Raw genomic sequence first — 27492 nt, forward strand, 5'->3', positions numbered from 1 at the left:
GCATGTGCGAGGAAGCAGCGTGGGAGGGCTGGGGAGTCAGGCCAGGATTTTGGGTTTCTTCCAGGTTGAATCCGGCTGCGGCTCAAGTTATTCTGGTTCAGTTTGGCCCCTGCTCAAATTCAGTGGAACGAGCAGATCAGGTTCAATTCTGATTCAGGAAAAAAAGCAGTTTTAACCAGTTCCTGGCTCAGTCCGACTCCCTGCTCAAAGCAGACGGTCCCCTGAGTGCTGGAATTAAGGCAACCTACGGCTTCTCCTGGCCAGTGCAAATCCCGGGGGAGCTTTTCCCCTGGACAGGGCACATGCAAGGACTCTGCTGTCGGGCCCTACTGGTGCCTGGTACAGGCTCAGCTCCCTGCAGCCTTTTCCCTGGCGGAGGTTTACCTAGCATCGCTCTTCCACCCGCGTGCCTTGTGTCAGGACATTTTTAGACGCCCGAGTATCTGGAGGATGTCCAGATCCCACCTGGAGCTGCAAACAGGTTAAAAAATTGTTGGGGGGTGGAGGGGTGTCATGGCCCGGCACCCAGTATGGTCACCTAGGTTTATAGCCAGCAGAAACCAGGCTAAAAGGAGCACGCGAGTCGAAGCGGGGTTATTTGCCCCGCTAGGCGCTGCAGAGGTTTCCAAATTCCCCTTGCAGGCGTAGCTGGGGCGCAGTACAGAGGCCAGCTGCATCCGCAGCCTCCTGCCACGCGCCCTGGCTAAACTCGGGACACGTTGCCACGCAAGCGCCTGCCGGGCCGGCGGGAGAAGGGGGCCGCCCTCCCAAACGGGCTGCGCTCGCAGAGAGGTCCCGGCCGGCCGGCGCGCACTCACCTGGCGCGGCGCCCGCGCTGCCGCCCTCGGGGCTCGGCCGGGCCGACCCCAAGTCCCCGGCCGCCCGGCCGCGGGAGCGGGGCGAGCCGAGCCCCACCTGCAACATCCGCCCGGGCTCGCCGGCTGCGCGCGCCCGCTGCCGGCTCCCTTCCGCCCCGTTCGCCCGCCCGGGCTTTTTAAGGTTAGCGCCAGCCCGGCGGGCAGCGGGCTTTTATTTGGTGTAAATAGCCGGCGGGGTGGAGCCGCGCTCCCGTCGCCCCTTCCCGCCCCGCTTGCGCGTCGGGAGGGTGTAAACACCGCGCGGGAAGATAGCCATCAACACAGCCGCTCCGTCATTCACCTTCAGCGTTTATTCTTCCCAAGGAGAAACCGGTGTTTTCGTAGCCGCCTCCGGCGGCGCCTCGGCCCGGGGGCTGGCGAGCCGTCCTTGAATCGCAGAAACATAAACACGGCGAACGGGCTCCCAGCCGCTTCCCGCCGGATCGCCTGGGTCTCGGGAGAGTCCGAGGCGGAGGCACGTGAGCGGCGAACGGCAGGAAGGCCGTCCGGGGCCGCGGGAGCCGCGCGAGGCCCCTCGGCCCCGGAGAGCCTTCGGAGCAGGTTTTCCCACCGGTGCCTCCTGCTTGTCCGGTTGTTTGGCCCAAAACGTCATCGCTCCAGGCTCCTTTCGGGTACTTTTCTCGCTTTCCAGTCCCCTCCGAAATCGTTGCGGCGGGGTCGCCTCAGCCTCGAAAGGCGCTGCAGGATTGCAGCCCACCCTTTGCGTTCCCGCGCGGAGGAGCTGGGCTAAAGGGAAACCCCCACCGACAGGCTGACGGCGAAAAGCCCCCGGGCCCGCTGCAGCCATCGGATGTTGGCGTCTGGCTCCAGTCCGCAGCGGTCCCTTTGTAACCCGGCTCCTTTTGGGGGTAAAGGAGCTTCCCTCTTACGCGCCAAAACGCGATCTGGGGGGCCTGCGGCTTTGCTGCCGGCCTGGCGAGCCCGGGAAAGCAGGGGACAAAGGGCCGGCGCGGCCCTCGGGGCGGTTTCGCAGCAGAGCAGAGACGTTCGCAAGGCGAAGCCAGAGCCCGCGCGCTGGACGGGCAGCCCTGCGCCGAGAGGGGCGCCCACAGCGCGGGTCCCTTGCTCCCCCCCCCAATCCCTTTTTCCTTTGTTTAATAGCAGCCCCGGATGTCCCCGCTGCCCTCCTCGCCCCGTTCCCCTCGCTGGCTTTTTATAAAGCGGCAGGCGCCTCTCACTTCCTCGGCGGCCCTTTTAAGCAGCTCCGGAGCAGCGCGCCGAGCGGGGCCGGCGGCAGACGGGAGATGGAAGCGGATTAGAGGAGGGCATCGCCGTTTCATGCGTTTTTAATGGGGGAAAAAATGAAATATGCAGAGGCCGCGCAGGCTCCAGATGAGCGGCGCAGCCGAAGGCCATCAATGTTTCATGGCGGGAAGCGGCCGGACCGGCGCGCGCTGGCGCGTGCAGACGTGCGGAGAGGGTTGGCGAGAGGAGCGCCGTCCCGGGGGACGGCGGCGCGAGGGGGGCCGCCCGGGCCGGGAAGGGCTCCCACGAGGCCGGGGCAGCTGCGGCATCATCGACGCTCCCTGTTCGGTGGCGGAGGGGTGGTGAGAGCCTCGGCGCGGCCGGGGCCTGGGACCACGTCCCAAATATTGACTGTGTCAACATGCCGCAGCGTCACGGCCGCCCGGCTCTGCCCGCGCGGCTCCGCGGGCGCCGCCGGCTCCGCAGGGCGGGCGGGCGGCCGGTGCGCTGCGGCCGCCGGGCCGCTTCGGGGCAGACGCGCAGGCACCAACGCCGCGGCTGCCGGAAAAGCAAGGGCGCTTGCAGACGCGGAGCTGGCCCTCGTGCAAACGGCGGCATCGAGGTGCTGCAGATCCACCCCGTGCCCAGCCCCACGCCGGGTGTTTTAAGGCCAGCTTTGAACATCAGCCCGGCCTGGCTAAGCCCTCGGCTCGTCCTCGCCTTCACGCGGCCGAGCGGGGAGGGAAGGATGGGGGAGAAAGGAGGGGGACAGCAGGAGGCCGTCAGAGGAGCAAGGGGAGGTAGGTCAAATGCAAACGGTCCAAGACACGACTGGGCAACGGGCCCAGGGAAGGCCAAGCCTCTACAGAGCTGGCCCCAAGGCGGCGTGCGTATATATGCGTAACCCCATAGATCCCTGCACATACAGACACAGAGATGGTGCACCGCGAAGTGGTGCTGTCCGTGGCATGCAACCCTCCGGGAAGAAGCAGCACCGGGAGGCAGGATACGTGATGCCGGATGGTGGATCTCAAAATTTGGTCCCACGAAGCGGGGTGTTGGGCAGGCAGGTTCCTCTTCCGCTTCAGTGTTCAGCTGGGCCAAGAAAACTGTAAAAAACAAAAAGCAAAGAAATGAAAACAAATTAAGAGCTTTTCCCATAAAACACGCGGCTCCTTTCTTCTCTCCCAAGCCAACGCAGCGACGGCTCTTCAGGCGCACGGAGCTGTACGTAGCTGGGACGTAACGACTGCCGCCCACCCAAAGACCCCCGTTTCACAGTCAGCTCCCTCCAGGCTTCGCCGCTCAGAAATAAAGCGCTCCGAGCTGGTTCTTCGCGTCTTCCTGCGCGTTTTGCACCTCCACGGAGGACCAAAAAGGGTCTCTCCCTACATGATTGTTGCTCCTCTGGGCTCCACTGAGCCTGCCAAAATTTGGGGCCCTGCAGCTCGTTTCTCTAAGGAGCAGAGGTAATGAGAGTGAATTATTTTACGCAGCCTTGTTTGCCTACCAGGAAAGCAGAGAGTCCTGCTCCCTGGGAAAACGCAATGAAATAACTGGCAGGGGACAGGGTTTTGCTCCTGATCCGAGCTGCCTCGGCCAGCACCCAGTCCCCAGCGCTTGGGGTGACGGCAGTTCGAGGGGGACGCCTGCCCTGCGCTCGCCCTTGCTCTGCTTCCCCCGTTTCCAGGCTCCTCTGTCCCAGCTGCTTTGCAGCCCTCTGCACAAAAGCACCTCCCCAGCACGGCGCCGGCTGAAGGTTTCTTCTGTGTCCCTGTTGCCTTGAAGGACAGCAGTACGCTCTGCGGGTTCAGCATGTTTTAATCCAGGCCGTTAACATTATTATTACTGCAACAGCGATAGGGATGCTCCAGCGAGACCACCGCTCCTCGGCGCCGAGCGTGGTGCGAGCTGCGCGAAGAGGCGGCTGCCGCCCCGAAGGGCCGCGGGCGAACGCAACGTCTGGGCATTGCAGCCTAGCTGCACGCATGCAAAATTAAAAATATGGAGCATTTCCTTGTTCTTTAAAAGCGAAGGCCAGAGGCATCACTTTCCACACAGAATAAGGGGCTGATTCCATAAACTGGAAAATGATTGCAGGGAAGCAATTGTATTAAACAAACACACTTTCCCCGTCCCTGTTTTCAACACAAACACTGTGGCGCTGAGCAGTGCGTCCAAGCACACCCCTTCGCCCGTGACGGGCCACGTGGGCCGCAGCCTGCGGGCAGCTCGGGGCCGGCAGCGCCTTCACCGCTGCCAGGGGGACATTTCAGCTCGCAAACCAGCCGCCGGCCTCTGCGAGGGGCAGGCCTCAACCTTGCGCGCCCAGCGGGAGGGCCAGGGCAGGGCTCGGGATGGCCCTGTGTGTACTGTGCACCGTGTGCTGTGCACCTCTGCACCCTGCACCGTGCACCCTGAACCCCTGTGCCACGCACTCTGCACTGCGCAGTGGGGACCCCTGCAGCGTACCCCATGCACCCAGCATCGGACACCTGCACTTCTGCGCTGGGCATCAGGCACCTGCATCCTGCACCAGGCACCTCCGCAGCGTGTGCTGCGCACCTTGCACTGTGCACTCAACACCTCTGTGCCATGCAGGCTGCCACTGCGCACCTCTGCACCGTGCACCTCTGCGCCCTGCACTGGGCACCATGCACCCTGCGCCCTGCACCTCTGTGCCCTGCACCTCTGCGCCCTGCATCAGGCACCTCTGCAGCGTGAGCTGTGCACCTTGCACTGTGCACCCAACACCTCTGTCCCATGCAGGCTGCAGCAGGCACTGTGCACCTCTGCACCGTGCACCTCTGCGCCCTGTATGAGGCATCCTGCACCTCTTGCATCCTATACCCCTGCACCCTGCACCTCTGCTCCCTGTGCTGGGCACACGGGCACCCTGCAGTGTGCACTGGGCACCCTGCCCTCTGTGCCGTGCACCGGGCACCCTGCACCTCTGCGCCCTGCGCTTCTGCGCCCTGCGCTGGGCCCCGGGCATCAAGCACCATGCTCCCTGCACCTCTGCACGCTGCACCTCTGCGCCCTGTACGGGGCGCCCTGCCCCTCTGCACCGTGCACCCTATAGCCCTGCAGCCTGCCCCTCTGCGCTCTGCGCCGCGGGGGCGCCCTGCAGCGTGCACGCGCCGCGGGGGCGCGCTCGGCAGCGCCCGGCGCCTGCGCACGCGTCTCCTGCCGCCGGCGCGGTTTGGGCCTCGGCGCGCGCCGTCGTCAGCTGCGGCCGACAGGAAGCGCGGGGCCTTTCCGGGCTGCGGCGATGGCTCCCGACCCCTGGTGAGCGGCCGGGGGGGCCGGGGCCGGGGCCGGGGCTGGGGCCGGGGCCGGGGCTGGGGCTGCGGCCGGGGGGGCCGGGGCCGCGGCAGGGGGGGCCGGGGCTGCGGCTGCGGCCGGGGGGGCCGGGGCCGGGGCCGGGGCTGGGGCTGCGGCTGGGGCTGCGGCCGGGGGGGCCGGGGGGGCCGGGGCCGGGGCCGGGGCCGGGGCTGGGGCTGGGGCTGCGGCCGGGGGGGCCGAGGCCAGGCCGGGCCAGGCCGGGCGCCGCCTGCGGCGGGCTGGGCCGCACCGCGCCGCACCACGCCGAGAAGCGCCCGGGCGCGGCCTGCTGTGGGGCCGGGCGGCGCTGGGGCTGCTCGGCCCCTTCGTGCCCGCGGCGGCTGCGGCCGCTCCAAGCGGAAGCGGGAGACGAGCGACGTTGCGGGCGCCCCGAGTTCCGGCGCTGCCGCCGCGGCCCGGCCCGGCCCGGCCCGGCCCGGTTCGGGGGGCGCCCGGTCCCCGCGTCCTCGGCCCGCCCGGCGGGCTGGGGGTGCCGGCAGCTGCGCCCCCGCTGCGCGCCCCGCTGCGGCCCCCGCTCGCTTGCTGCAGACGAGCTTTGAGGCTGGTTTCTCCGTGCGTCGGGCGCTCTGCGCCTTCAGGCTTCGCGTCTTTTGCTGTGGGTGTTCCCAGTTTCTGCAGGGTGGTTTCCCCAGAAAGCGTGTTTTTGGGTAGATCTGTTGAGGCCTTGTGTGCATTCCTGAGTTTTCCGCCTGCGGTGATAAAACGCGTAAACCTTCCTCGCGAAGCTAAACTGGAGTAATAAAGAGGGAAAGCGAAAAAGCGGTTGTACGGGACGATTCGGAGGGGTACTGAGCTGCCTGAATCTCCTTCGTAGGCTCTCGCTGTACGATGCCACTTGTCACGTTGCGCAAGAGATTGCTGAGAAAATCCAGGAGCGTAACCGGTACCAAAGGAACGGTGAAAGTACAGCAAAGGTATTGATCTTCCAAAAGTTCCCATTTTGAGAACGTGGATTTTTGGTTTGGGTTTGCCTTTACGCGTTGTGAATACTAGTGGAATATTAAATTTGCGCAAATCCCGCGTGTCTAAGTAAGTCCTGAATTTCCTGCCTCTCTGGCCAAAGAAGGAAACTTGAATAATGTCCTGGAAGGATAATGCTTTGCTCAAATTAAGTGGTTGGGAGCAACGTGGGGAAGCGGGTGATGTTCCACGAACTGGATTAGCCAGGGGAACAGGCTGCTTGAATTCAGCATTGCTGCAAGCTGGGCATCAGCAGATTCAAAGTTTTTTTTAATGGTAAGAAGCTAGTACTTACAGTACATCCTTTCAGATTCCTGCAAAGAAGACAGAAATGTAATTCTTAAATTAGTGGTAGCTTTTTAATATCACAAACATATTTTTGGGTTTAACAGTAATAAGTCTCTTCTGTATGGAGCATTACTGGTTTTACAGAAAGGGAAGTGAAGAGAACCTTGGAAATGTTGGGCACGCGCTACTGACTGCTCAGGGCTGTCGCTGCCAGAAGCAAACTGGATATCTGAAAAGCTAAGAGATGTTGTGATGCGTATGTCAGCTTCTATGTACTCGTGACATCTGAATGAGAAGCAAACTTTACTGCTTCCCCATATATTTTTAGGTTCACCACCTTTTCACACTTTCTGTTTAAAATATTAAGTAAAGTGAAAAGAAAAAAGAAGGATTCTCAGGAGGCAGCTGTCTTTAGAACTAAAAGCCTAATCCTTGCCTTCCAAAACCATAGGAGCCTACTTGATTGCACACCCTACGAGTTATGACGTTAACTTTTCCCTTGACTGCACTAAGGGGAACGTGCATGCGAGTTATTCTTCTGTAAGAATTTCCCTTTCTATAAGGGTTGTTCTTTTGCAATAATTTGCATAATTAAAAACACAGAGTGATGCATTTGGTAGACTGTCTGCCCTTTATTGCAGGGCTGTCATACGATGTGAGATTCCTGAAGCTTCTTTGCCGGTCTCGTTTCTGGTAGCTTTTAAAATAAAATGCCATTTTTGAAATGCTGGAGAGAACACTGTAGACTTTTAAAAATAATCAGTGCTTTTAGTGAATGACTCAAATTTGGCATAAATTCAGAAGAGGTTTCAGGAGACCCAAATAAGCATTTTTGAAGTGACTGGGGAGAAACTCTTTCTCTAGCTGTAGAATTGAAAACGGAGGGAGCATTTAGAGGTAGTGATTAAACTGTCTAGTTTCAAAAACACCACGTATTTGAAACTGTGCAGATATATTCAAGTGATAGAAGACTAACAAAAACCCAGTTACTACTTAATTAATCTATATTTATAGAGGACAAAGTTCTCTGCTGTGCATCATTGTTGTTTGTGACGTGTTTAGAAAAAAAAAAGGTTGTATTAGTGTTGTTTGAAGTCTTTCTTGTACCATAACTCTTCTAGGTTATGTTTTATGGAAACATTACACAGTTGACTTATTTCTTCATAAAATCATTTGTTCCATGCTCTTATGTTTTCCAAGTGCAATATCCCTTAATCCATTAACAGTTAAAGATGAATATTTGGCAGTGTTTGATTCTACTGTAAACAAGTTTCCAACAAGGAAAGAGCTGTTTTCATAACAGAAACTCATGTTGAGAAATCCGTGGCTGAGCGATCATATATTCTACGATTAGCAAACATTAACAGAGAAAAAGTCTTTGTACGATATTTGCCTGGTGGGAAGAATGTAAACAGGTTTTTATTTTTTATAGTATTTTGCCATTAGCGTGGCTAAAAAAAACCTCCGTGCTTATTGCTGAATAAAAATAGAACGTAAAAGTTGAAATGGAAAAAAAAAAAAAAAAAAAAGAAAAACCTGTAGGGAAAGATTTTGAGCAGCACTCACCGTGAACTCTGCTCTATTGAGCTTATCTTAAAACTTGCATTGGTTTGATTCCCCCCCTGCTTTAACGGAAGTGAAATCTTTTGTTACAGCAACACAATTTCTGGCCAGAGTAGCAGAGGGAATCTGTTTGTTAAATGACTCTTTGCATGTGCGTTTCTTTTGTGTTTCTTTGCTAGATGGGTTTATTAAGTGTGACGTTCTCCAACTGGACATGAGTGCAGGAAAGGTACATATGAAATTGAAAGACCTTTTTATTATCCTTAGCTAGAGGGCATGCAGTGGCTTGAGCTTCCCTAAAAGCTTTTGTTGCTACCATCCAATTCCTTGCAAATCTCAGATACAGTGTAACTGAAAGGCAGGATGCTCGCAGCGCGGTGACTGTTCAGTAAGACTTTGCTCTCTGGCTGCTGCTTCTGTATTTTCAAGAGCACAGGAACGAGACTCAAAGCAAATATTCCTTTTTTCTTACCATTTCGTTACTCAGGGCATCTGAGGTCCCTGACCATTATAACCCACAGCACGGCTAATACCTTGTTTACAAGAAGCACATAAAGCCCTAATTAGGATGACTTGTATAGTCAATTGCTTTTATAATGTGTTCTTCCTAGCACACACTAGGTAACTGGAATGAACATAACATTTAAGGAAAAAGAGGCGCAGAGGATAATGTCATCCTGATTTGGGAAGGGGTGGGGGGAAAGAGAAGGAGAATTCCCACAGACCTCACATGTGCTTGGAGCAGAAAAGAACGTGCCCAACTTAACTACTCTTCTAGTAAGACCAGACGCATGTAAACGTTGTGCAGGTCAGTAGCAAGAAGAGACGGAGCATCGTAGATGGTATTGAAAAGTAAAATTGAACACGTTTGAATTTCTTATGAATCTTTAGATTAAAGAGTGGAAGAGTTCAGTGGAGGGAATGTCTAAACCTGGAACAACTTTCCCTGTAATCATGGGAGCTGGGAAAGAAGCGTAGTGGCAGAAAAAGCTGGCGCCTGGTGTTTGTGTTAAAGATCAGAGGAAAGAATTGGAAAACTAACTGGAAAATGTTAAAATGTGTTGAAATATTTTGCCCATATAAAGGAATCTGTTTATGAAGACTTGAAAGAAAGCTCTCCATATTAAACAGCATTAATGCATTAGAATTGTGTTTGCGAAACCAGTATTATTTATCTAATTATTGGGTAAGCAGTCCAGAGCAGTTAACTGTATTGTTTCCTTGGCGGCTCTGAAGCCGACTTCTCTTGGTTTAGAATAGATTCCTCCACACCAGTATAGCTGAAGTTGCCTATATTGTCACCTGCAAATAGTCATATGAAATTTTATGCAAACAAAACTCTGACAAGAAATCTGTTTTCTTCTCCTTCAGCTCAATGTGATAATCAGATCGTCACTGCAGAATCTCAAAGAGAAGATCGATCATCTGAAGGACTTACTGCTTCGGGCCATATCAACGCACCAAATGTATCTGTGTAAACCTCATCTCGTTGACCTTTCCGTGTTGTAGGAAAGGGTGAAAAAATATGCTCTAATTGGAAGGAAGCTTTGCTGTGCAGTTGTGGCCTTTTTTTTGTTTGTTTTTAATGGAAGGCTCTGTCAGCAGAACTTTGTCTGTGATTACGTTTGATATTTTTCTTGAAGCTATAGTATAGAAAGCATTGGTAAGCTGAGCAGCTCTGATATTGTGGGTGAGACTTACTTTGGTTACGTGTTTGTCAGAAAGAAGCTTAACAAGATGATCTGGCTGATCTCAGACAGAGCTGCCGTTGTCCTGCCCGTGCACTGTGCTGGCACCAGTGGTTGGGAGGCTGGCTTGTGAGCTGTCTCAGTTCACTCATCTAGCAGAAAACTAGCTGACTTTCTTATTTTCTCTTGGCTTGGTCACTGGCAGCTGGAGTGCTCGTACTTGCAAAAATGAAGGATGAAGCTGTGTTCAGGAAGTGGGCAGGCATGTGGCAGTCCTGACTTAGATTGGCTTAAGGAGCAATGGAACTGTGTTCTCAGAGGCGTCTTGGTATATCTTAAAAAGAAATTGCAGCTTTCTCTTCTAGGAATGTTACCCCAGGGCCTTATGTGGGTTTGCAGCTCGCTCTACATGGTAGGTTAGTTCAGGCCTAAGGACTCTGTGCGAGAAGCATGTCCATCTCCCTAAAGAGGTATCCAGCAGCAAACTGATGTAATGAATGGATGATTACCTTCAAGCTCACTGTACTAGAAATCTTGCTTGAGCCTTCTGAATGCTCTGCTGAGGATAGTAGGTAAAACTTTCCTTTCAAGTGAGTACCTTAGAGCAAATGAATGCTGTTGCTATGGCAGAAAACATATAAAAATCAGTATGTCTATTGCATAAGCTTCTTAAACGTATTAGAAAGAGAGTTAGTAGTCTTTTAAAATGTCTATCACTGAGATTAATTAAAAAAGCAAACGCATCTGCCACTGTCAAAGGGGCAGTACTCCAGCCTTTCAGAGACACTAAATGGATTTTTATCTCCTGCTGCAGCTGCTACAAAGGATAAATTGTAGATGGGAACAGATACTTAAGTAAATTTTTCATTGTTTGCTCGTCGCCTGTTGAACTTTGCAGGGAACTGCTGTCATGGTCCGTGTAATGAGCCTCAGTTCCAGTGAAATAAGATGTGAAGTACCCTGATGACTTCAACAGCTCTCTCCTGCTTTGGGGCTGCGTGATTTATAGCATAATAGTACTTTAACAAGTTTGGGCAGGGTAGATCTCTTAAGAACACTCATTCCTTCTGTAAGCTTAACCCATGCACTAGTGTTGTACGTTGTCAGTGTTATAGAATAGATGAGCTGTGTAGTACCTTTTAGTAATAAATGAAAGAATTATCATGTTGGATTGGGGGGGGGATACTGTTTTGAATTCTTATGCTAATTTGGCAGTATATACCCTCCCAATTTTCTCATTATTTTGAGATCATGAAGATCACTCTCTATGAAACCTTTTTTTCTTTGAGATATGCAAACCTTAGAAACACGTTTAGAGTAAAAGCAGATTCCATTCAGAAATGGAAGACTTAACCTTCTGTTAGGTGTTATATCCTTTTCTTGAATTAAAATAGTTATTCTGGTTATCTTGATGACCATGTCTAACTTCTTTTAAGAACATATAATAGAGTTTGTAACTGATAAACAGAGATGAATATATTTTTAGATATGTATTCTGATCTTTGAAAATTATTTTTTTCAAATTAGAAATTTGGAAATTTCCAGTTTGATGCAGTATTAGCCAGTTGTCATGTGTGATTCTCTCAGTATTGAAATTAAATTGAAATGAAATCTTCCAATATTTTTAATTTTGAACCTTAACCAAGTGGCACTAGCACGCAGCTGGAGGGGGACAGGAGGCAGAACCTGGTGGATGACCTTCTCACACGACAGAGGCAACTTCAGGCGTCTTATAAGAATGAAGGCACAGAACCGGATGTGATAAGGTATGACGCTGTGACCTTAAATGAATAGTGTGATTTGTGCTCTGAATATATCTGAAGGTAATGCTGAATGTGTCCATAGAATTCATATACCTCTACGTGTAGCAAAGTGCAGTTTTACTCTGTTAGAAATCTTATGCCTTTTTTAGTGACAATGTCATGCATATCTTTCAAGGCTGGAGAGGACACAAAGGAGCAGAGCGTTGCTTGGAAGTGGTAATGGTTGACTTTGTGATCTAGTAGAGTCTGCTGCTAAGTTGACTCTACTGTGCATTGTTGGAAAGAAAACTGTGAGGACAAAGCTTAAACTTCAAACAGTTCTGCAGGTCTTTTTTGTAAGAATCAGCAGGATGCATTCAAAGGACATATATTTTAATTTCCATTTTGGTTAAATAAGCTTTGTTCCTAGCCGGTAGCCAAGCTACTGCCAACACAATGAAGCTGTCATTTTCTTCCTCTGCAAGCAAAACGGGTGGTAGATCTGCCACCTTAGCATAGGATTAGAGCTGTGGTACGTCAGAATTGAAATGGCATATGTCTAGAGGGACAACTTCAGGAGCACCTCTGGCCTCATGATTCACTGGCTGTTGTCCTTTGATCTCTATTACCAGCATTCTTGCAAAAAATTAAAAGCTTTACTACTAAAGAGTCTGACTTACCTGTATCCTGACCCTCTGTAGTTCACTAAATACTATTGTATTTAAGAGAGTTACGATTTTGGCTAAATTCCAGCGCACGTAATTGTGTTTGCTCTTCCTAATTTTTCCATTGCAGACTCGGTTAATCTTCTGTCCTTCGAAAAAGCGCAGAACAGAAGGGAAGCTGCAGTCTCTAGTCATTGCAGGGCTTGCTATACTTCCATGGTCAGTGAAATTACTATTGACTGTAGCCTGGAATTGGTAAAATTCTGGTTTAAAGGCGCGTGCGTGCTCACGCGCACTCGCGCTCTCTCTTTTTTTGTGAACATCTTTCTCTAGAAAATTTTGTGTGTGTGTGTGTATATTATATATTTTATATATATAAAATTATATTATATATATATAAAATTATATTATATAAAATAATCAGAGTTGTTTAGGCCTGTGCCCTTATTTTGATTTTATGTGGCAAGTTTTAACACAACAAGAACAGACTTCTTAAGGTGGTTGTGGGTCGCGTAAGGGGTTGTACTGTGCCCTATACGCCATGCACAATGCTGCGTGTGTGGTCTGGGTCGTACGATGTGACTGAGCAGAGCTTCCTCGACTGATCTGCAGTGTTAGTGAAAGCTGGTGCTGAAGAATATAACTGTACTTCTGCAATGAAGTCACATGATAGGAGCACAAACTAGAACACGTTTCTCAGTGGCAGGCGTTCTTAAATGCACTATGTTCACTGGACCTTTTTAGTAGGAAATATACAGCTTTGTCTTTTATACGTGCACATGCAAAGTTACCTGTATGAGGGAGAGCATGAGAACCCTCATGGGAAGGTTTTTCACCTTTTTACAGTGTCAGCCCTCAGTCTTAGGACAGGACAAAACTTCATCCACTTATAAAACTCAGGTGCTTTTGTGGAAAAGCATGAGCCTTTTTGCTTCTGTGCTTTGAGCACTAGTCCCTTTTCAGACATGTGCGCTTGAAGAAGGCAGAGATGGTTTTGATGCTATTGCAGGGTAAATATTAGGTATGGAGACAAATGCTGTTACATGCTGTTACTGTTAAAAATAAGATCTTTTTTCTAGCCTGTTTACTTTGCGTATTTTGGAGCAGGTATAGGGCTTATCTCGAAGTCTCACTAACAGTTTTTTATACTGCCTCGTTTATTTTTCCAGGAAAGAGCGTGTGGTCATATTTGTCAAGGATCTCTTCAGTAAGATGGTAGAGAGATTGGGACAGGGAAGGTATATCTCTTTTTGCTGGTGGCATATTGGATCTGTCAGAGCTGCAGCCTGCTCAGGTTGATAAGCTGCTTCTACTTGCTTTTGTTCTCCAGCGGGGTGTTTGATACAGCCAGACCAAATGTAGACCAAAATAGACCCTTGCAGTTCATCATCTCTGAGTAACTGAATACAGTCAATGCAACACCCACTACAGACAGTAAAACTATACACTTCGATCTAATCCATTAATTGTTTTATGGTTTTGGCATTTTCTGGAGTGCGGTGTAAATCCAGTTGACGTATTAGAGTGCTAGCTTTCACATCTGTTGCTGAGTGACCTGAAACACATAAAACAGCAAGTAGGCAAAATTTCTCGAGGGGCTGATGATGCGAGAAGGCTCTTTTTAATGGTGCCTGTCCTGACCAGTACATAAACTGATCTGATCTTCTGAAACGTGGCCTTGCAGTGAGAGGACTCCATCCATGATTTATCAGGACGGTGTTGGCGCGTTACTGCTGTGGGACCGGCAGAGGGCAAGGATTTAACCTAGAGTTGCCCTGACATGGAGGTGCTGAGGCCGAAAGGAGGAAAATACCAAAATCCCATGATAATTTCAAGCTCCATTAGAAGTGATCAGGGAAAACGGTATTTTCCGACACAAGATAACATCAGAGACGGTACTTGTTTTCTAGCAAGGCTTGGAATTTGATCGTTCTCTTTTAACTTCTTTAATTTAAGATGGATAAAACCATGCCAGCAGTTCTCTGCCCAGTGCCTGGTGAACGCACACCCGTTCCATATTCTTCCTTGTAGGTCTTGTTTTCAGCGATACAGGCAGAGACGTGGCCAAGGCCTGAATGTTGTGCCGGGAAGCCAGATCTTTGTTTCTGGCTCAAAACTGGCCTGTTTGGACGTCAGTAAGGAAGGAGCTCATATCTCCCCTGCCTGCCGTATTGTTTGTAAGGATAGAAGGCAAGAGTTTCTGGAAAGGTTAAGCTGCGCTAGGTTTCTCCAGAATTGTTACAGATTTCTGGGACAGCCTGCTTTGGATTTTAGTAGATTTCAAAGGCCACTTTTCAGTGTGTCTGAAGTCTGAAAGTCAGCTTTAGCCACTGCGTAGAAAAATCGGCACATGATGTTTGATTAAGTTCTGGCAGTGACACTTTTCTCTCCTTCTGTATTGGTTTTCCCTATCTAATCCATCTCTAATGTGACAGCACAAATTTTCAGAAGTCTTTTTCTTTCCATCAGTCATTCCTTTCATTAACCTTCTTGCACCACTGATCACATATTTATTGTCCTCATGGCCTATAATTGTGAAGGTTTCGCTAGAATTAATCTTCGTTTATATTTGGTCACCATTCAGTGAGTTTTACATCCTTTGAAAACTGCTGTAAAGCTATTTCTGATTGGGAAGTACAGTGGCCTTAATGCTCTTAGTATTTATCCTAACTGACAACTTGGGCCAGAACACAGGGCAAGACGCTACGTTACTTTGGTATAGCATTAGTTTACCTTCCGGCGGTGTCGGCCTTAATTAAGATGCAACTGGATTTTTCCAGAGGAAAGACTGTGCTATTTGCGTGACTCTCAACAGAGTCGCTTCAGTTTTCTCTAATTGGTTTTCAGTAGACAGTTTCAGTATCTTCTCCCCTCGTTTCTCCTTGTAAAGAGATCCGTGCAGTTTATTATAACACGGACTTTAGTGGAGCAGAAATCCCAGGGTCTTCATACCGTTTGAAAGGGAAAAGTAGAAGAAGCAACTGGAAACATAGACTTTCTGGGAATTGTGCACAATATGAAGCTTTTGTGAGTCTTTAAACATTTGCAGAGGGAAATGAATGGAGAATATCCCTCCTTCTTTCAGACCAGATAGTCTATATGTAGATATGTATGTAGATCACTAGTGAATAAATAAATTCTGTGCACTTTGACATGCTTTCTTTCATTTCTCTTTTGATTCCACAAAACATAGAAAAATGCGATTATTGTGGGACACAAAACACTTTAAGTCATAACCATCTTAGCTAACTTTTCGGAGTGTCCGTGTTCTATTTTTAAACAGGATGCACATTTAAGTTCTTTTCTATCATACGTTAGATAGGTCTTAATCCAAATAGGTATTTGGATGCCTGACTTTAATCAATAAGCCATTAGGTGCTAAAATACTTTTGTTAACCTGGTTCTTGCTTATGGAGGAGCAAATACTCTTTGGAAAAGAAGACTGAAAACACTTAAGTTTTTTAGGTGCCTTTAAAACGCTCCTTCTTACTTTCTTTCCTTCCCACCAGTTATTGCTAGAAGCATTCCTATCTGCAGCTGCAGCGTTCTGATATCAGATGTGATTAGCAGTATGTCTAGAAGATCAGCAAAAACAGTTTATAATAAGGATGCCAGAAGGAGTAGGTTGTCCATCCAGAAACCCGTGCTTGAGGATGTCTGAAGTGTGAGTTGTAAGATCAGATCTAGGGCCTGGGGCAGGATTTTCCAGGATTAGCGTTCCTTGGGCTGGGTAGTCACAAGACAGCGTGGTTGTGATCGTCTCAACACCCTCCTCGCGTCCACTGAATTGTATCTGTGCGTTTAGGCCATCTGTCTTCGTAACGCTCTTCATCTGGGAGCGCTCCGTAGGTTCCAGTGTACGCACGCAGGAGCGTACCCTCGCGCAAGCAACTTCCAGCTGTGTACAGTGACCCTCCAGCTTACTGCAAAAGCTGAAGGTTGTTGTGCTCGCCTGAAATTTAAGGGAGATACCACGAAAATGGTGGAGTCCTTATTCAGTTTGGTCTGTGTTTTAAGAGTCAAGGTTGCATCTCTCTCCTTTCAGGAGATATCATAGGTTCTCTGACCTCGCTGAAGTCAGGACTGTGGTTGTGGGAAAACTGTATATACTTGCATTATGAGGAATAGCAAAGAACCAGGATTTAAACACAATAGAGAAAAGTAAGTCAAACCCCTTAATTTTTAGGCCTTGTGCTCCCGGTAGTGCCTGCATGCCTGTTATTAATGATTAATGCTCATTAGCCTCAGGAAAAAATGCCAGTAGGAGGGCAGCTTTCAAGGCTAAACTACTTGCTTTATGTTTTGCCTCATAAGTTTGCTCAAAACTACCTGAAGTTTCTTGCCCAAAATTGTTTCTGTATCCAGCGCTGTTACTGTGTTACTTTGGCATGGGCTTACCGAATCTTCCTGAAATATGCTGGTTCTACAGAGGGAATAAATGCCAAGTGTGACATGCTCGGAGGCTGATGTTCTTTTTTCTTGTGGTCAGAGAGATCTGAACCACCATGCAGAGAGCAAAGGCTTAGGCATGAACTCAGTACTGCCTCTTTTGTCCTGACAGTAGCTATATATCATTTTGTGAGCAGAACAAATGGGGTCTCACAAGACTAGGTTTGTCCCTTCCTCTTTTCCTCTGGATGTAACGACATACGATGCAATTTCTCTTAATAAAGAATTCCCTTTTCCTTTATAATTCTCTCATTCCTGAGGAGGGCAAGCGGGCTGTAGAGATGAGTCTTTGTTTTGATGTGGACTGTATGAACCGTTTTATAATAACTTTAGTATTGTACTTTGCCCAGTCTGGCGTAAAAAAGTAGGAGATGGTGTAGAACGAAGATGATAATATTTGATCTCCAGATAAGTGGTTATTGCTCTGATGGAGATGTTTATTGTAGTGTATATTTTGGGATTTGCATTGGAAAGTGAGCCTGCTGTGAAGTGAAATGTGCGTGTAAACACTGTTATCAAGATAACCTCTCTGGGGACGCATATTCTGGTGTAGATAGTAGCTTCTCTGTATAGCTTACTGCTGCAGCCCCACCATCCAGACTCTAAGCTCTTCAAGCGGACACGCGTCTTCCAAGAAAAGTGTGCTGATACAACTGTGCAAACATGTTTCCAGCATGTTGCTTGCTTTGTGCTGATCGTCAGCAGGCATGTGCTGTCCTGCGTACGTGCAAGGTAATTGCAGAGCTGCTTGTTTCGCAGTGGAGATGCGGAAGCTGCTTTGTGCATCTTGTGAGCAGGAATCAGTGGGCCTGGAGGTGCTACAGAGTAGCTGATGTGATGTAAATCCACTACTTAGCATGCCATGCGGTAACTTGTTGGTAGAGTAGTCTGTGGTTTGTCTTCCCTGAAACCAGAGGGCCCAGTTAACCGAGACACAGATAAATGGCATCAGGAGCAATGCAGCCTTTTCTTGAACGCGAGATGTGTTCTTTCTTCGTTCTTGTGTTGGTGGAGCTAGGGAAGTGGCTTGCCAGCTCTGGGGAGGGTTGTCTTTTCTCTAGGCGTCGTGTCAGGAACGGTTCTGGTGGGAAATCTCTGCGCTTGGGAACGTACCGTGGGCTCTTTGGAGGTGCTTGTGCTCATGTAATTTCTCCTGGTTTTAGGGGAAGAGAAAGCTTTTGTCTTTGTATGTTAAAATATTATTTATTGTTTCATTTACTAGCTCAGAGCTTCCCAAAATGCTCTGCATACCAGTGTGCGCAATTAAATCGTAAGTGAGAGAATACCCCCGTTTCTGCGCTGCTGCCTTGGAGCTTGACCTGTGAAGCTAAGGTGAGGTGCCCTGAGCACTTCAAAGAGAGCTACTGTACAACTGTATCGTTAAGGGAATGTTCAAGTGATCAGGCAACCAGTTGTCATATGACCCACGTTTTGTTTGAGATTCAGTCTTGCTGATCGTTCTTCTAAAGCTATAAGCCTTGATGTGTGGCCTTGGTCTAAAGTAAGCGCTGGTTGACTAATCTAAGTTACTTGGGAAGTTTTGTAAGAATTATCAGTGAAACAATGCCTTCTGGAAGATAAGCCCTTACTTATTAAGCAATGACATAGCTCCCTGATTTTAAACCCCATCATCTTTTATACTTGGGCACACTGCTAAGCCTTGTAATTAGTTAAATCTGCTCCTATAATCAAAAGCTATCCACACACTCCACTGCTCTGTGACGGTTTCAAAGATTTACGTGATTAACTTGGCGGAGGCAGTGGGTGGCTAATTGGATAAGCTTTAATCTTCACACCACCAAAGCGAAACATGGTAAGATCAGAGGAAGTAGGAAGTAATGCTATGTTGTGTGGGAAGGTAGTTACCAAACATGTCAAAAAGATTATTGTAACAAGCGGATCAGTTGTCATGACCCAACGTAGAAGAATAGGGCAGATTATTAGGAGAGAGAGAATGGTGCAAATTATTTCAAATTTGCTTGCCTTGGCTTTTTTAAAGGTAGAAATAGTTGCATTCTTGTTAGCTAGCAAAGAGCCTTGCATTCCTTTTGCTTTATTTAAGTAATTTTGTCAAATGTTGTTAACCCTGGGTTTCGTGGGCGTTCTAAATGAACTGCTGAACTGAGTGGGCTGTAATGGTCTTTATGTCCTCAAAGTGTAATGCTTCCGTTACATTGGGATTTGTGAACCTGGTAGCGGTGATTAGGAGACTAGAAAGTACGAGAGTGTATTTAATCCCCCAAAAGCAGTCAAGAAATCTAGGTAACATGTAAAATTGTGTTTCAGGGATGCAAACCTTTGTCTAATCAAACCCAATCTCCTTACTCAAGAATATAGGTATGTTTTAATGGAGGTGCAAGAAGATGAAATACAGAAATATTCCAGCTACTCCATTTCAGATGTTGCTCCTGAAAGCCAACTGGCTGTTGGCACAATGAAGCAGTTTGGGTTCCGCTCTTGAATAAAGTTCCAACACGACTAGTGTGGTTAAAGTGAGATTTTTGTAAGTTGCAGTGAGCACTTTTCAGTCCTGCAGGAACAAAATTAATTTTCTGATCCTGACAAGCCCGTTACTTTGAAGGACAGATGAACAACTATGTTAAAATTTTAGGTGGGAACAAATTCCGTGTTCCTAAATTTGAGCGCCCGTGAATGTCCATGAAGTGTGTAGTGCAGCGGGCACAAATGAGGGCATGTATGTCTCTAATTTATGGAGAACCTAAAATTTCATGTGACAGAGATACAGAATTATTTTTCAGCAGTGGTGATTCATCTCATGGCCAGGAGATGTCTCTAGTTCACTGTAATTCCTCAAGGAACTGCTAGACCTGAGTTCTGGATTTTGCTTAAATATCCTTGACGTAAAACTTTAGTCATCTTTCCAGAGTTCTGCAGCAAAACTGTTTATTGAAATCATGTATTTAACTTTTCTTCTCTGCACTGATATTTGTGCTAAATTAGCTTTTTTTTTTGATGCAGGGGTTTGATGCAGGGTTTTTGACTACCAAATGATTTCAAGCATATCTTTGCACCATACAGCATTTCAGTATGTATCACAAGAAGCGACCCTGAGTCAGTTTAATTAAAAACAAACAAACAAAACCCAAACCTCTTAGTGTAATAAACTTGTGAGATTTTTTTTGAGAAATACTAAAAATTCTGTCTGTTCTTGTTTTGTTTGGGGAAGTGTTTTGGGAAAGGGGAAGGATAAAAATGGGAATAAAATAAGGAGTGTGAGAAAGCAAAGCAGAAAGCAAAACCCCTTACTTCTGCTTCCTCAAGAGCAGCACAGTCTTGTCAGTGACACCCCAAATCCGAGTTGCGGTTTTGGGTCCAAGTGGCTTGCAGTCTGTCATAAAATGTTTATCCTGTAGCAAAGAACAATGAGAAGCTGAAAGGAGACAATCAGAAATCTGGTATTGAGAAAAATATTTGAGTGGCATTTCATTTTACTACTTAAATTTATGTGCCTTGGACATGAAAAACTTGTTTTCCATTGTAACCAGGGAAATGTCTCTAATGCTAACAACCTTAAGTCATAATTCTTTTAAAAGAGAACCCATAACTTGATTACTTTTTCATTTAAGAGCGTGTGTCTGGCTTCTTGTTCATGTTTATGCCAAACCAGGAAACACAGAAGAGTATCTGTGTGACTTCCATCTCCCATTTTTGAAATGCAATCCTGACCCAGCCTGAAAAGGAGCAAGAAACTAGTTCTCTCATCTGAGCCATATCTGCACTAATGTGTTGAACGTCTTGTACTCTTGGAAGCTGTCAGGCTGTACATCAGTGTTTTTAGAAGTTTGTGTCTTGACCACAAAGCCAATGCCTGATCACAAAGCCAATTGCCTATATTTCTGGCAACCCTCTTTTCTTTTTGCAACAGCTTTGAATGTCATATTCTACTTGCAAACAATATTTAAAGTGAATATATTATAAAAAATGTGCTGTATATCTTGCCATGTGGGTTGATTTTTTTTTTGCTGCAAAACTAGTTCTCTCTCTGCTTTACTGCTTCTAGGCGATGTTATGGAACCTGCAGATGTATTTGTTACTGGAGTGAGTTAGGTTCTTTTTGGCTAATTTCTGCTATGAGTGCAGAGTTTTGCATAGAGTTAAGACAAATACATACGATTCCATCACTGTCAGCTAGTCATGGAAGCACAGAGTACAGAATGGGTGAGTTTCGTATTTAAAACTTCAAAATCTACTGAATTTATTTTCAGGTCTAGCCTAATGACTGGAGGGGTCAAACGAGGTGTAACCAACCCCTGGCTCCTGGAAGAATCTGAGGAAACCAGAGGGCTTGGATTTGATGATATCAGGCAGCAGCAGCAAAGGATCATACAAGGTAGAAGAGCCTTTTTGTTTTATATAAAATATCGCTAAGATTCAGAGAGAGTCTTTATTAGAAAGTCAACGCAATAAGCTGTACCCGAGTTATGTTACCTGCAGGCGGATGTCAAGCCTAATAGTTCCAGGTGGTTGTTTTCTATATTTGCAAGAGCTGTATTGTGCTTGCAATATTCTTATCTAGGAGTATCTTCTTAGAGCAGCTTTTCAAAAACGTCTCCATTCCAATTGAAGCAAGTCGTTTTTACTGTGGCAGAGGAGGAGAAACCGTTCAGGTGCAAGTAATTCAGTGACTACCTTTTGTCCCTGTTTTAGTAAAGCTGGATGTGTCAGGAAGAAACTGTGATGCTGACTGAATAAGTCTTGGGTGTGGCTTCACCCTAAACAGGCAAAACCTTACAAGACATCCTGGATTTTGACCATGTTTGTGGTTTTGGTCTGCAGCAGGGATCTCATTAGTTGAATTGAGTTTAGCGGTGTTCCTGCTATGCTTCAAGCCAGGTAAACATCAAATGTAATTCTGAACTGGAATTAGATAAGAATTCACTAACTTCAGGTGTTGGAAAGCCTCAATCTGATCACATCAGGTGGTAAGTGAGGTAATGGTTCTGTATAACTTAAGTATTGGAAGTGATCAAATGAAATGGGTCTCCAGATAAGGCTCACTGTAGTTTGCGTGTGAAAGGATGTTTAGGGCTGCAGTCCAGGAGAATGGCATCAACTCTATTTCGATGGTCCTGGAGCAGCCTCAAGCTCCAGCTTTTGATTATATCATAGGTACCATTTTCAGTCTCCCGAAAGGATATTGGAGTCTGGACCTTCATCTTGTTGAAGAGAAACGGGTTCTGGCTTTGCCATACAATTTTTGGCTCTCTGGCTGCAGCCACCTGGCTCCTCACGTGGTCTTGCCCTCTGTGACATTGCTGCTTTTCAGTTTGTCAAACCGCTATCAGGTCTACGGCATCTCCCGTTACTTTACTTCTTGACCTCTTTGGACAAGAAGAGCTACGCTTCATGGTAAAGGTACTTACTAAGGCCTGTGCAGGACCTGCAAACTGGAAGAGCAGAGATTATGTGGGTCGTAATAAAGGAGTGTCTGCAGAGGTGATGGGAACACTTCAAACTTCAGCTGCCCCTGCTGTGTCCCCTCTATGTCAGGCTCTCTTCCGTGCACTCTATCTTCTCGCAGCTTTAAAAATCTATTTGAATTCTTTGGTGCTTGCATCACCTGTTTGTCTTTTATTCATGTTAAAAGTTTCTTGGAAAATTTAAAAAGGCTAATCAGGGGTCTGTGTGTCTGTGCCAGAAAATCTCCTGCATTTATGATTGAGTAACAGCTGGATGCTGAATTCTTGGATTTTTTTGGGACCCTTCAGCTGAATGTCCCAGCCAGAGCAGACAAATTAATTACCCATCATTCACTTTATTTTAGGAGTGCTGTTGCCATAAGAATTCATTTTCATGTTGTGTTGATGTCTTTTGCTTAATATATTTTAACTCTTTAAGCACAGGTTAGATCTTTTTCTTCACTTTTACATCCTTTATGGTATGTAGCCTGCAGTATCAGCAATTCTGGTAAGTGATTTTATCTTTCTGTTGCAGAACAAGATGCTGGGCTTGATGCTCTTTCTTCAATCATATCCCGGCAAAAGCAAATGGGGCAAGAAATTGGGAATGAGCTGGATGAACAGAATGGTAAGAACGAGATCTACAGACACTGAGTTTCCCTCATTTTAATTTAAGATTGTGATTTTTTTTATTTTTTTTTTTTAGTCCTTACAGAACTGTACTGTTTTCCCCATATAGTAGCAAGACACTACTGTAAACATGTATGTATCAACAGCTCCTACAGATTGTATCCATTGGTGAACTAGTTATTTTTCTTTGTTATACTGCATACCCTCTTGCATGTATATAAGTATAATGCTTAGTATATTTTAATCAAGCCTGCCTTTGAGAGAAACGCTTGATGGTTATTTGTATGTAGTTAAAATTATACCGCATTTTCCAGTGATCATATTCTAACAGCGCATTTTTTTAGGTAATCTTTTATTTGTTGCTGGGTTTCATTTGGGTATTCTTTCTCTGCGTCTTTCATGATTAACCAAATGGAAAAGACTTGAGCTAGTGATTAAAGGTGAAGCATTATATTGTTTACTACAGATGACTTGGATTTTGAGGAATTCATGGCATTGAATGTAGGATTGAATTAAGTACAATATTGAGATAGAAAGTACCTATTTTCTTTAAACTGAGCCAGTATCCAAATGGTGGAGTTGCTCTCATGTAAAATATGCTTTGTTACTCACTTAATTGTTCACATGACATAAACTGTCCCTAGGAGAGCAGATCCTCCAGTCTTTCTGACTTTTTTTTTTTTTTTTTCATTTCTTACAATATGGTAATAGTTCAATTAGAGCCTTGGAATGCTGCCAGTTTTCTCCCTTGCACAAAGACTTGAGCCATATGGTTTGTCCTTGCGTTGCGTTGTACTTAACCACTGAGAAGGTAAATGCCCTTTTACTTGCTAATAAATGATACGCTTATTTCAGCTTCTTCCTGGATCTACGTTTTTTTTTAATCTTGTATTTCTCCATCTGTGTGCTCATAGTGAGGGGGTTTCCCTGTTAACAATCAGGTAAGATAAAATACTATTTGGGAGCTCCATTCCAACTGAGAAAGAAGTAAGAGCATGGCTTGCTCGTGTTTGCCTTGTGTACATGTTCTGACTAAATCCAGGAGGAATATGAAATGTCTAGAACGCATCTTTGTTTATTAATCTTAAGACCGTTAAGAAACGGTTTGCGCAGCTGGGAGAAACTATGCATAGTGCTCTTGTCGTATTTTGATCCTCTGCCTCATATGGGTAAAGACATTTTCAATTAGAAATCTTGGTTTCATAAGTTCCTTATATTAACTATTGTTTAAAAAGTCATATTAATTGCTTCTTTTGCCCTAAATAGGAAACAGGTGGGAAGCATGAGTATGTTTACTAATTCTCTGTGAAACATTGGTTTCTTGTTAGGAAAATATATGGTCTGGGTCCCATTTCCCTCTGGTGGGGGGTGGGTTTCCCAAATCCTTATGCTTTTGGGACTCTGAAGATAATAGGTATCGTACCATAGCATTTCTGCGTCTCCAGAACAAGCTTCTGCTAGCCGTGAAGCCTTGAAACATCCATGAAATTGGGAATGTATTTAACCCTCCTTTTTACAGATAGTGCAAATAATGCCAGTTTTGTTTCACTTGTCTTGTCTTTCGGATACTTATAAAGCCTAGAGCAAGATTCTTAATGTTTTCATGTAAGCTCTTACATAAGCTATAGGCAGCTGCTTCTCCGAAGATGGAAACTTTCCCAAGCGCTCAGAGTACAAGGTGGTGAGGATTACCTGTTTGTTTGTGACTGCCGACCAAATTCTGAGGGAAGAGGAAATGCTGAGTTGCCTGCGCCTCTCTCTCTGCTAGGATCACACGATTAAAACCTGCCAGTCATGTGCAGTACTACATTTGTAGATATTTAAGCAGTCTGAAAAACGCCGGAAATAGCCTAACTTTTACAGATGGGGAGACCAAAATACTTAGACAGTCACTTGGCTTCTCTGCTACCAGGCAAGCTGAACTTCCATATTTTCTCTGATTTGCAGTCCCTTTTTTTTTGGTGGGACTATTACTATTGTAGGGTGTTTCGTGCCATTGGCGCGCTGGAAAGCCTGAAATCCCTAGCAGTATTTTCCAGTGGCTTCTTTCCCTTCACGCGTCTTATTTTATGTCCTGTACTCAACTTTCTACAGACTTTTCTCAGGCGTTTTGCCAATATTGTGTCACTGTACACTGCCAGAGTTGATGAGCGTAACTGCCCTGTAATTTCCCCTTATTCAGAATGTCTTTCCTTCCTAGTGCTGAGTGATAATAGCATCATCTATATTGTGAGAAGGCAGAGGAAGTTCATCTTCATTAAGTGCTGCATCAATATTTCTTTTTATTGGAGTCAAATTTTCCATCACACCGTGCACTTCTGCGGGAAGCTTGACTTCTAGTTCCCTAACCTACTTTGGCCAATCTGACCTACGTACGACTCGTTGCACAGGTGCCTTGAGCTTGCACTGGCTTGGGGGCTAGAGCTTGTGATTTCAAGAGGGAAGAAAAAAGAAGAAGAAGAAAAAAGGCTTAATTCAGAAGTAGCTGGTAATGTCTGAGCGTTAGTGCAACAGGATTTAAGGAGGTAGATAAGTGTAATTATTTTCTGGGCTGCCTGTCTTTTCATTTCCTTCCTTGGCAGTTCAGGCGCTCTCTTCAGTTGGGATATCTGCACTTCCCGGTTCTTCAGTGCGGCCTGAGGCATATTCCCTTGAGTGCCGGTTGGTGTAGCTGTGCATTTGCAGATGATTCAGCCGCAGCAAGTATTGGAAGCATCCAAATTAATTATGCAAAGTTTACTTTTTGAGTAGAGTTGGTATGGGTAAATTCCTTTTGTGTTTGTTAAATGACTGAAAAATGATTAAACTTCGCTTTTAGAAGGGTAGTTACTTGGCTGTATCTATTTTTACTTCACTGGTGGGCTGGCAGGCAGTCGCAAGGAGTAATGTTCAAGGTTTGTAAGAGGGCATCTTATGGTACGCTGGAACTGGGCCTCGTTGCTGAGAGAGGCGGTTGCTGTGTTCCAGTAAAGTTTGTGTTCTCAGGAAAAGTTCGAATCGGTCTCTTTTGAGCACCTTGGGTGATGCCAGCCTCACTTAACTTTGAATCTCTACAATGCCCGTGTTCGAGCTCATCTCTCTGGGCTTCCTTCGTAGTCAGCAGAGAGGAATAGGGGTTCCTAAGGCGTAATGTCTCTGGCCTGTTTTACAGATCCACCTCGGAACAGGGTGAATTGTGTCCTGGAAAAGTCTGCTTTTTCCCCGCTGACTATAACGCGAGCCTAGGCTCAGATGGAGGTGGCTGCTTTGCAGACGTCTACCCTGAGCAGATGAATCTTACCCTTTGATTTTGTTGCGGTGCTTCCAAGTTTTAATTGGAGTCTCATGTCATTCTTTACTCAGACTTTCAGTATAGCCCTATCCTAGAGTTTTTATGGCTCTGTGCTAACTTGGAGGGTCCTTTTCAAACCTCCTGAGCGTAGTATTTTGCACTGATGAGCAAAGTAGAGGCAGGGTACCAGGAGACATTGTTTTTTTTCCAGCCTCAGGAGTCTGCTAGCAGTGGGAGAGGTGGGGGATTAGCAAAAGAATTTTCCCATCATTAATTCCAAATTTGGCCCCAGAAAACTTTCTGTAATCCTTTCATCTGTTACATGAAAAAAAAAGTAAAGCAAGGAAATAGTGTAAATGGCCTCTGGCCCTGTTGATGAGGCAATCTAATCTAGTGCAATAATTTTGGAAGAATGCTTTCAGAACTTGTGAATGCTGTTTGTTTTACCCTTATAGAGATGATGTTTCTCGTTGTGGGATGCTTGCATGAGAATACAGTACTCTTGATGACGGATGGTAAATATTGGTAGCTTGCAAAATTTGTAGTGTTTGGCATTTTTACCATGTTACTTCCCACTTGGTATATACCATCAAGGATAGATTCTTTTGCTTCCTGCTCCTTTAAAATTTATGTAAGAACATAAATATGTTCTTAAATGGATAAGCTGCAAAGCCAGACCACGGTTTATGTCCTTCTACTGGTCAGGGGAATGCTGTGTGCTGTCAGAGTGAGTATCCAGGATGTTCTTAACTAAAATGTTTCATTTTAGGTAAGTGATCTGTCAGAACGACGTCTTAATTTGAGTAATATGTAACACCTTTAATTTCTTGTCAAAACTGAATTTCTAAAACCAAGCAAAAATCCAAACATTAAATTTGTTTGTTTGTTTGTTTCTACAGGCTTACAAATAGAGATTGCTGTGTCACCTCTATCTGGTCATAGTTGATGGCACGTAAGCCTCAGAGGTGGGCTCAGATCAGCCTTTTTTTTTGGTGCCAGTTCAGTAGTCAAAACCTGTGATTTGCCTGGTTTACAGCTTTTATTAACCTGAGATGCCACTCTCAAAATACAATTTAGAGACTCCACTTGAAGAGCCACCTTGTACTGGTTGCTGAATACATGTGCATAGAGAAGTATTTTTGTAAATCAAGATCAGAGAAATGATGAGTGAAAGTATTCTTGGTGATGCAGAGACTTGTTGAAAATAACATAGGAACTCATAGTATAGTGGGGGGATTCAATTCGTGTCTCCTAGGGCAGTGCTAAACCATAAGTCCATCCTTTCGGTGACAGACAGCCAGTATTTGTACACTAAAATACTTCTCCTAAAGATTATTTTACATGACTATTGCGTAATCAAAATCAAAAGGGAGTCCTGAAGGAGTTTCACATTTCAGTTTATTGAGAA

At 46.4% G+C, this 27492-nt stretch overlaps 1 protein-coding gene across 3 annotated transcripts in view; it reads left to right on the forward strand.

Annotated features, from left to right (window-relative positions):
- Positions 1–5119: 5119 nt before the first annotated feature.
- STX8 (syntaxin 8) overlaps positions 5120–27492 on the forward strand; it is a 110986-nt gene continuing 88613 nt past the window's right edge. Inside the window, exons 1-6 of one of the 3 annotated variants that reach the window (XM_068913208.1) lie at positions 5120–5351; positions 6223–6322; positions 9591–9685; positions 11563–11673; positions 20990–21114; positions 22719–22811. In XM_068913208.1, coding sequence (XP_068769309.1) covers positions 5335–5351; positions 6223–6322; positions 9591–9685; positions 11563–11673; positions 20990–21114; positions 22719–22811 — 541 coding nt within the window. In that variant the 5' untranslated portion in view covers positions 5120–5334. The remainder of the gene's footprint in view (positions 5352–6222; positions 6323–9590; positions 9686–11562; positions 11674–20989; positions 21115–22718; positions 22812–27492) is intronic. The other 2 variants (XM_068913207.1, XM_068913205.1) reach the window with 2 other exon arrangements.

Source organism: Struthio camelus, chromosome 19, assembly GCF_040807025.1.
Source record: "Struthio camelus isolate bStrCam1 chromosome 19, bStrCam1.hap1, whole genome shotgun sequence".
NCBI classification, from domain to species: Eukaryota; Metazoa; Chordata; class Aves; order Struthioniformes; family Struthionidae; genus Struthio; species Struthio camelus.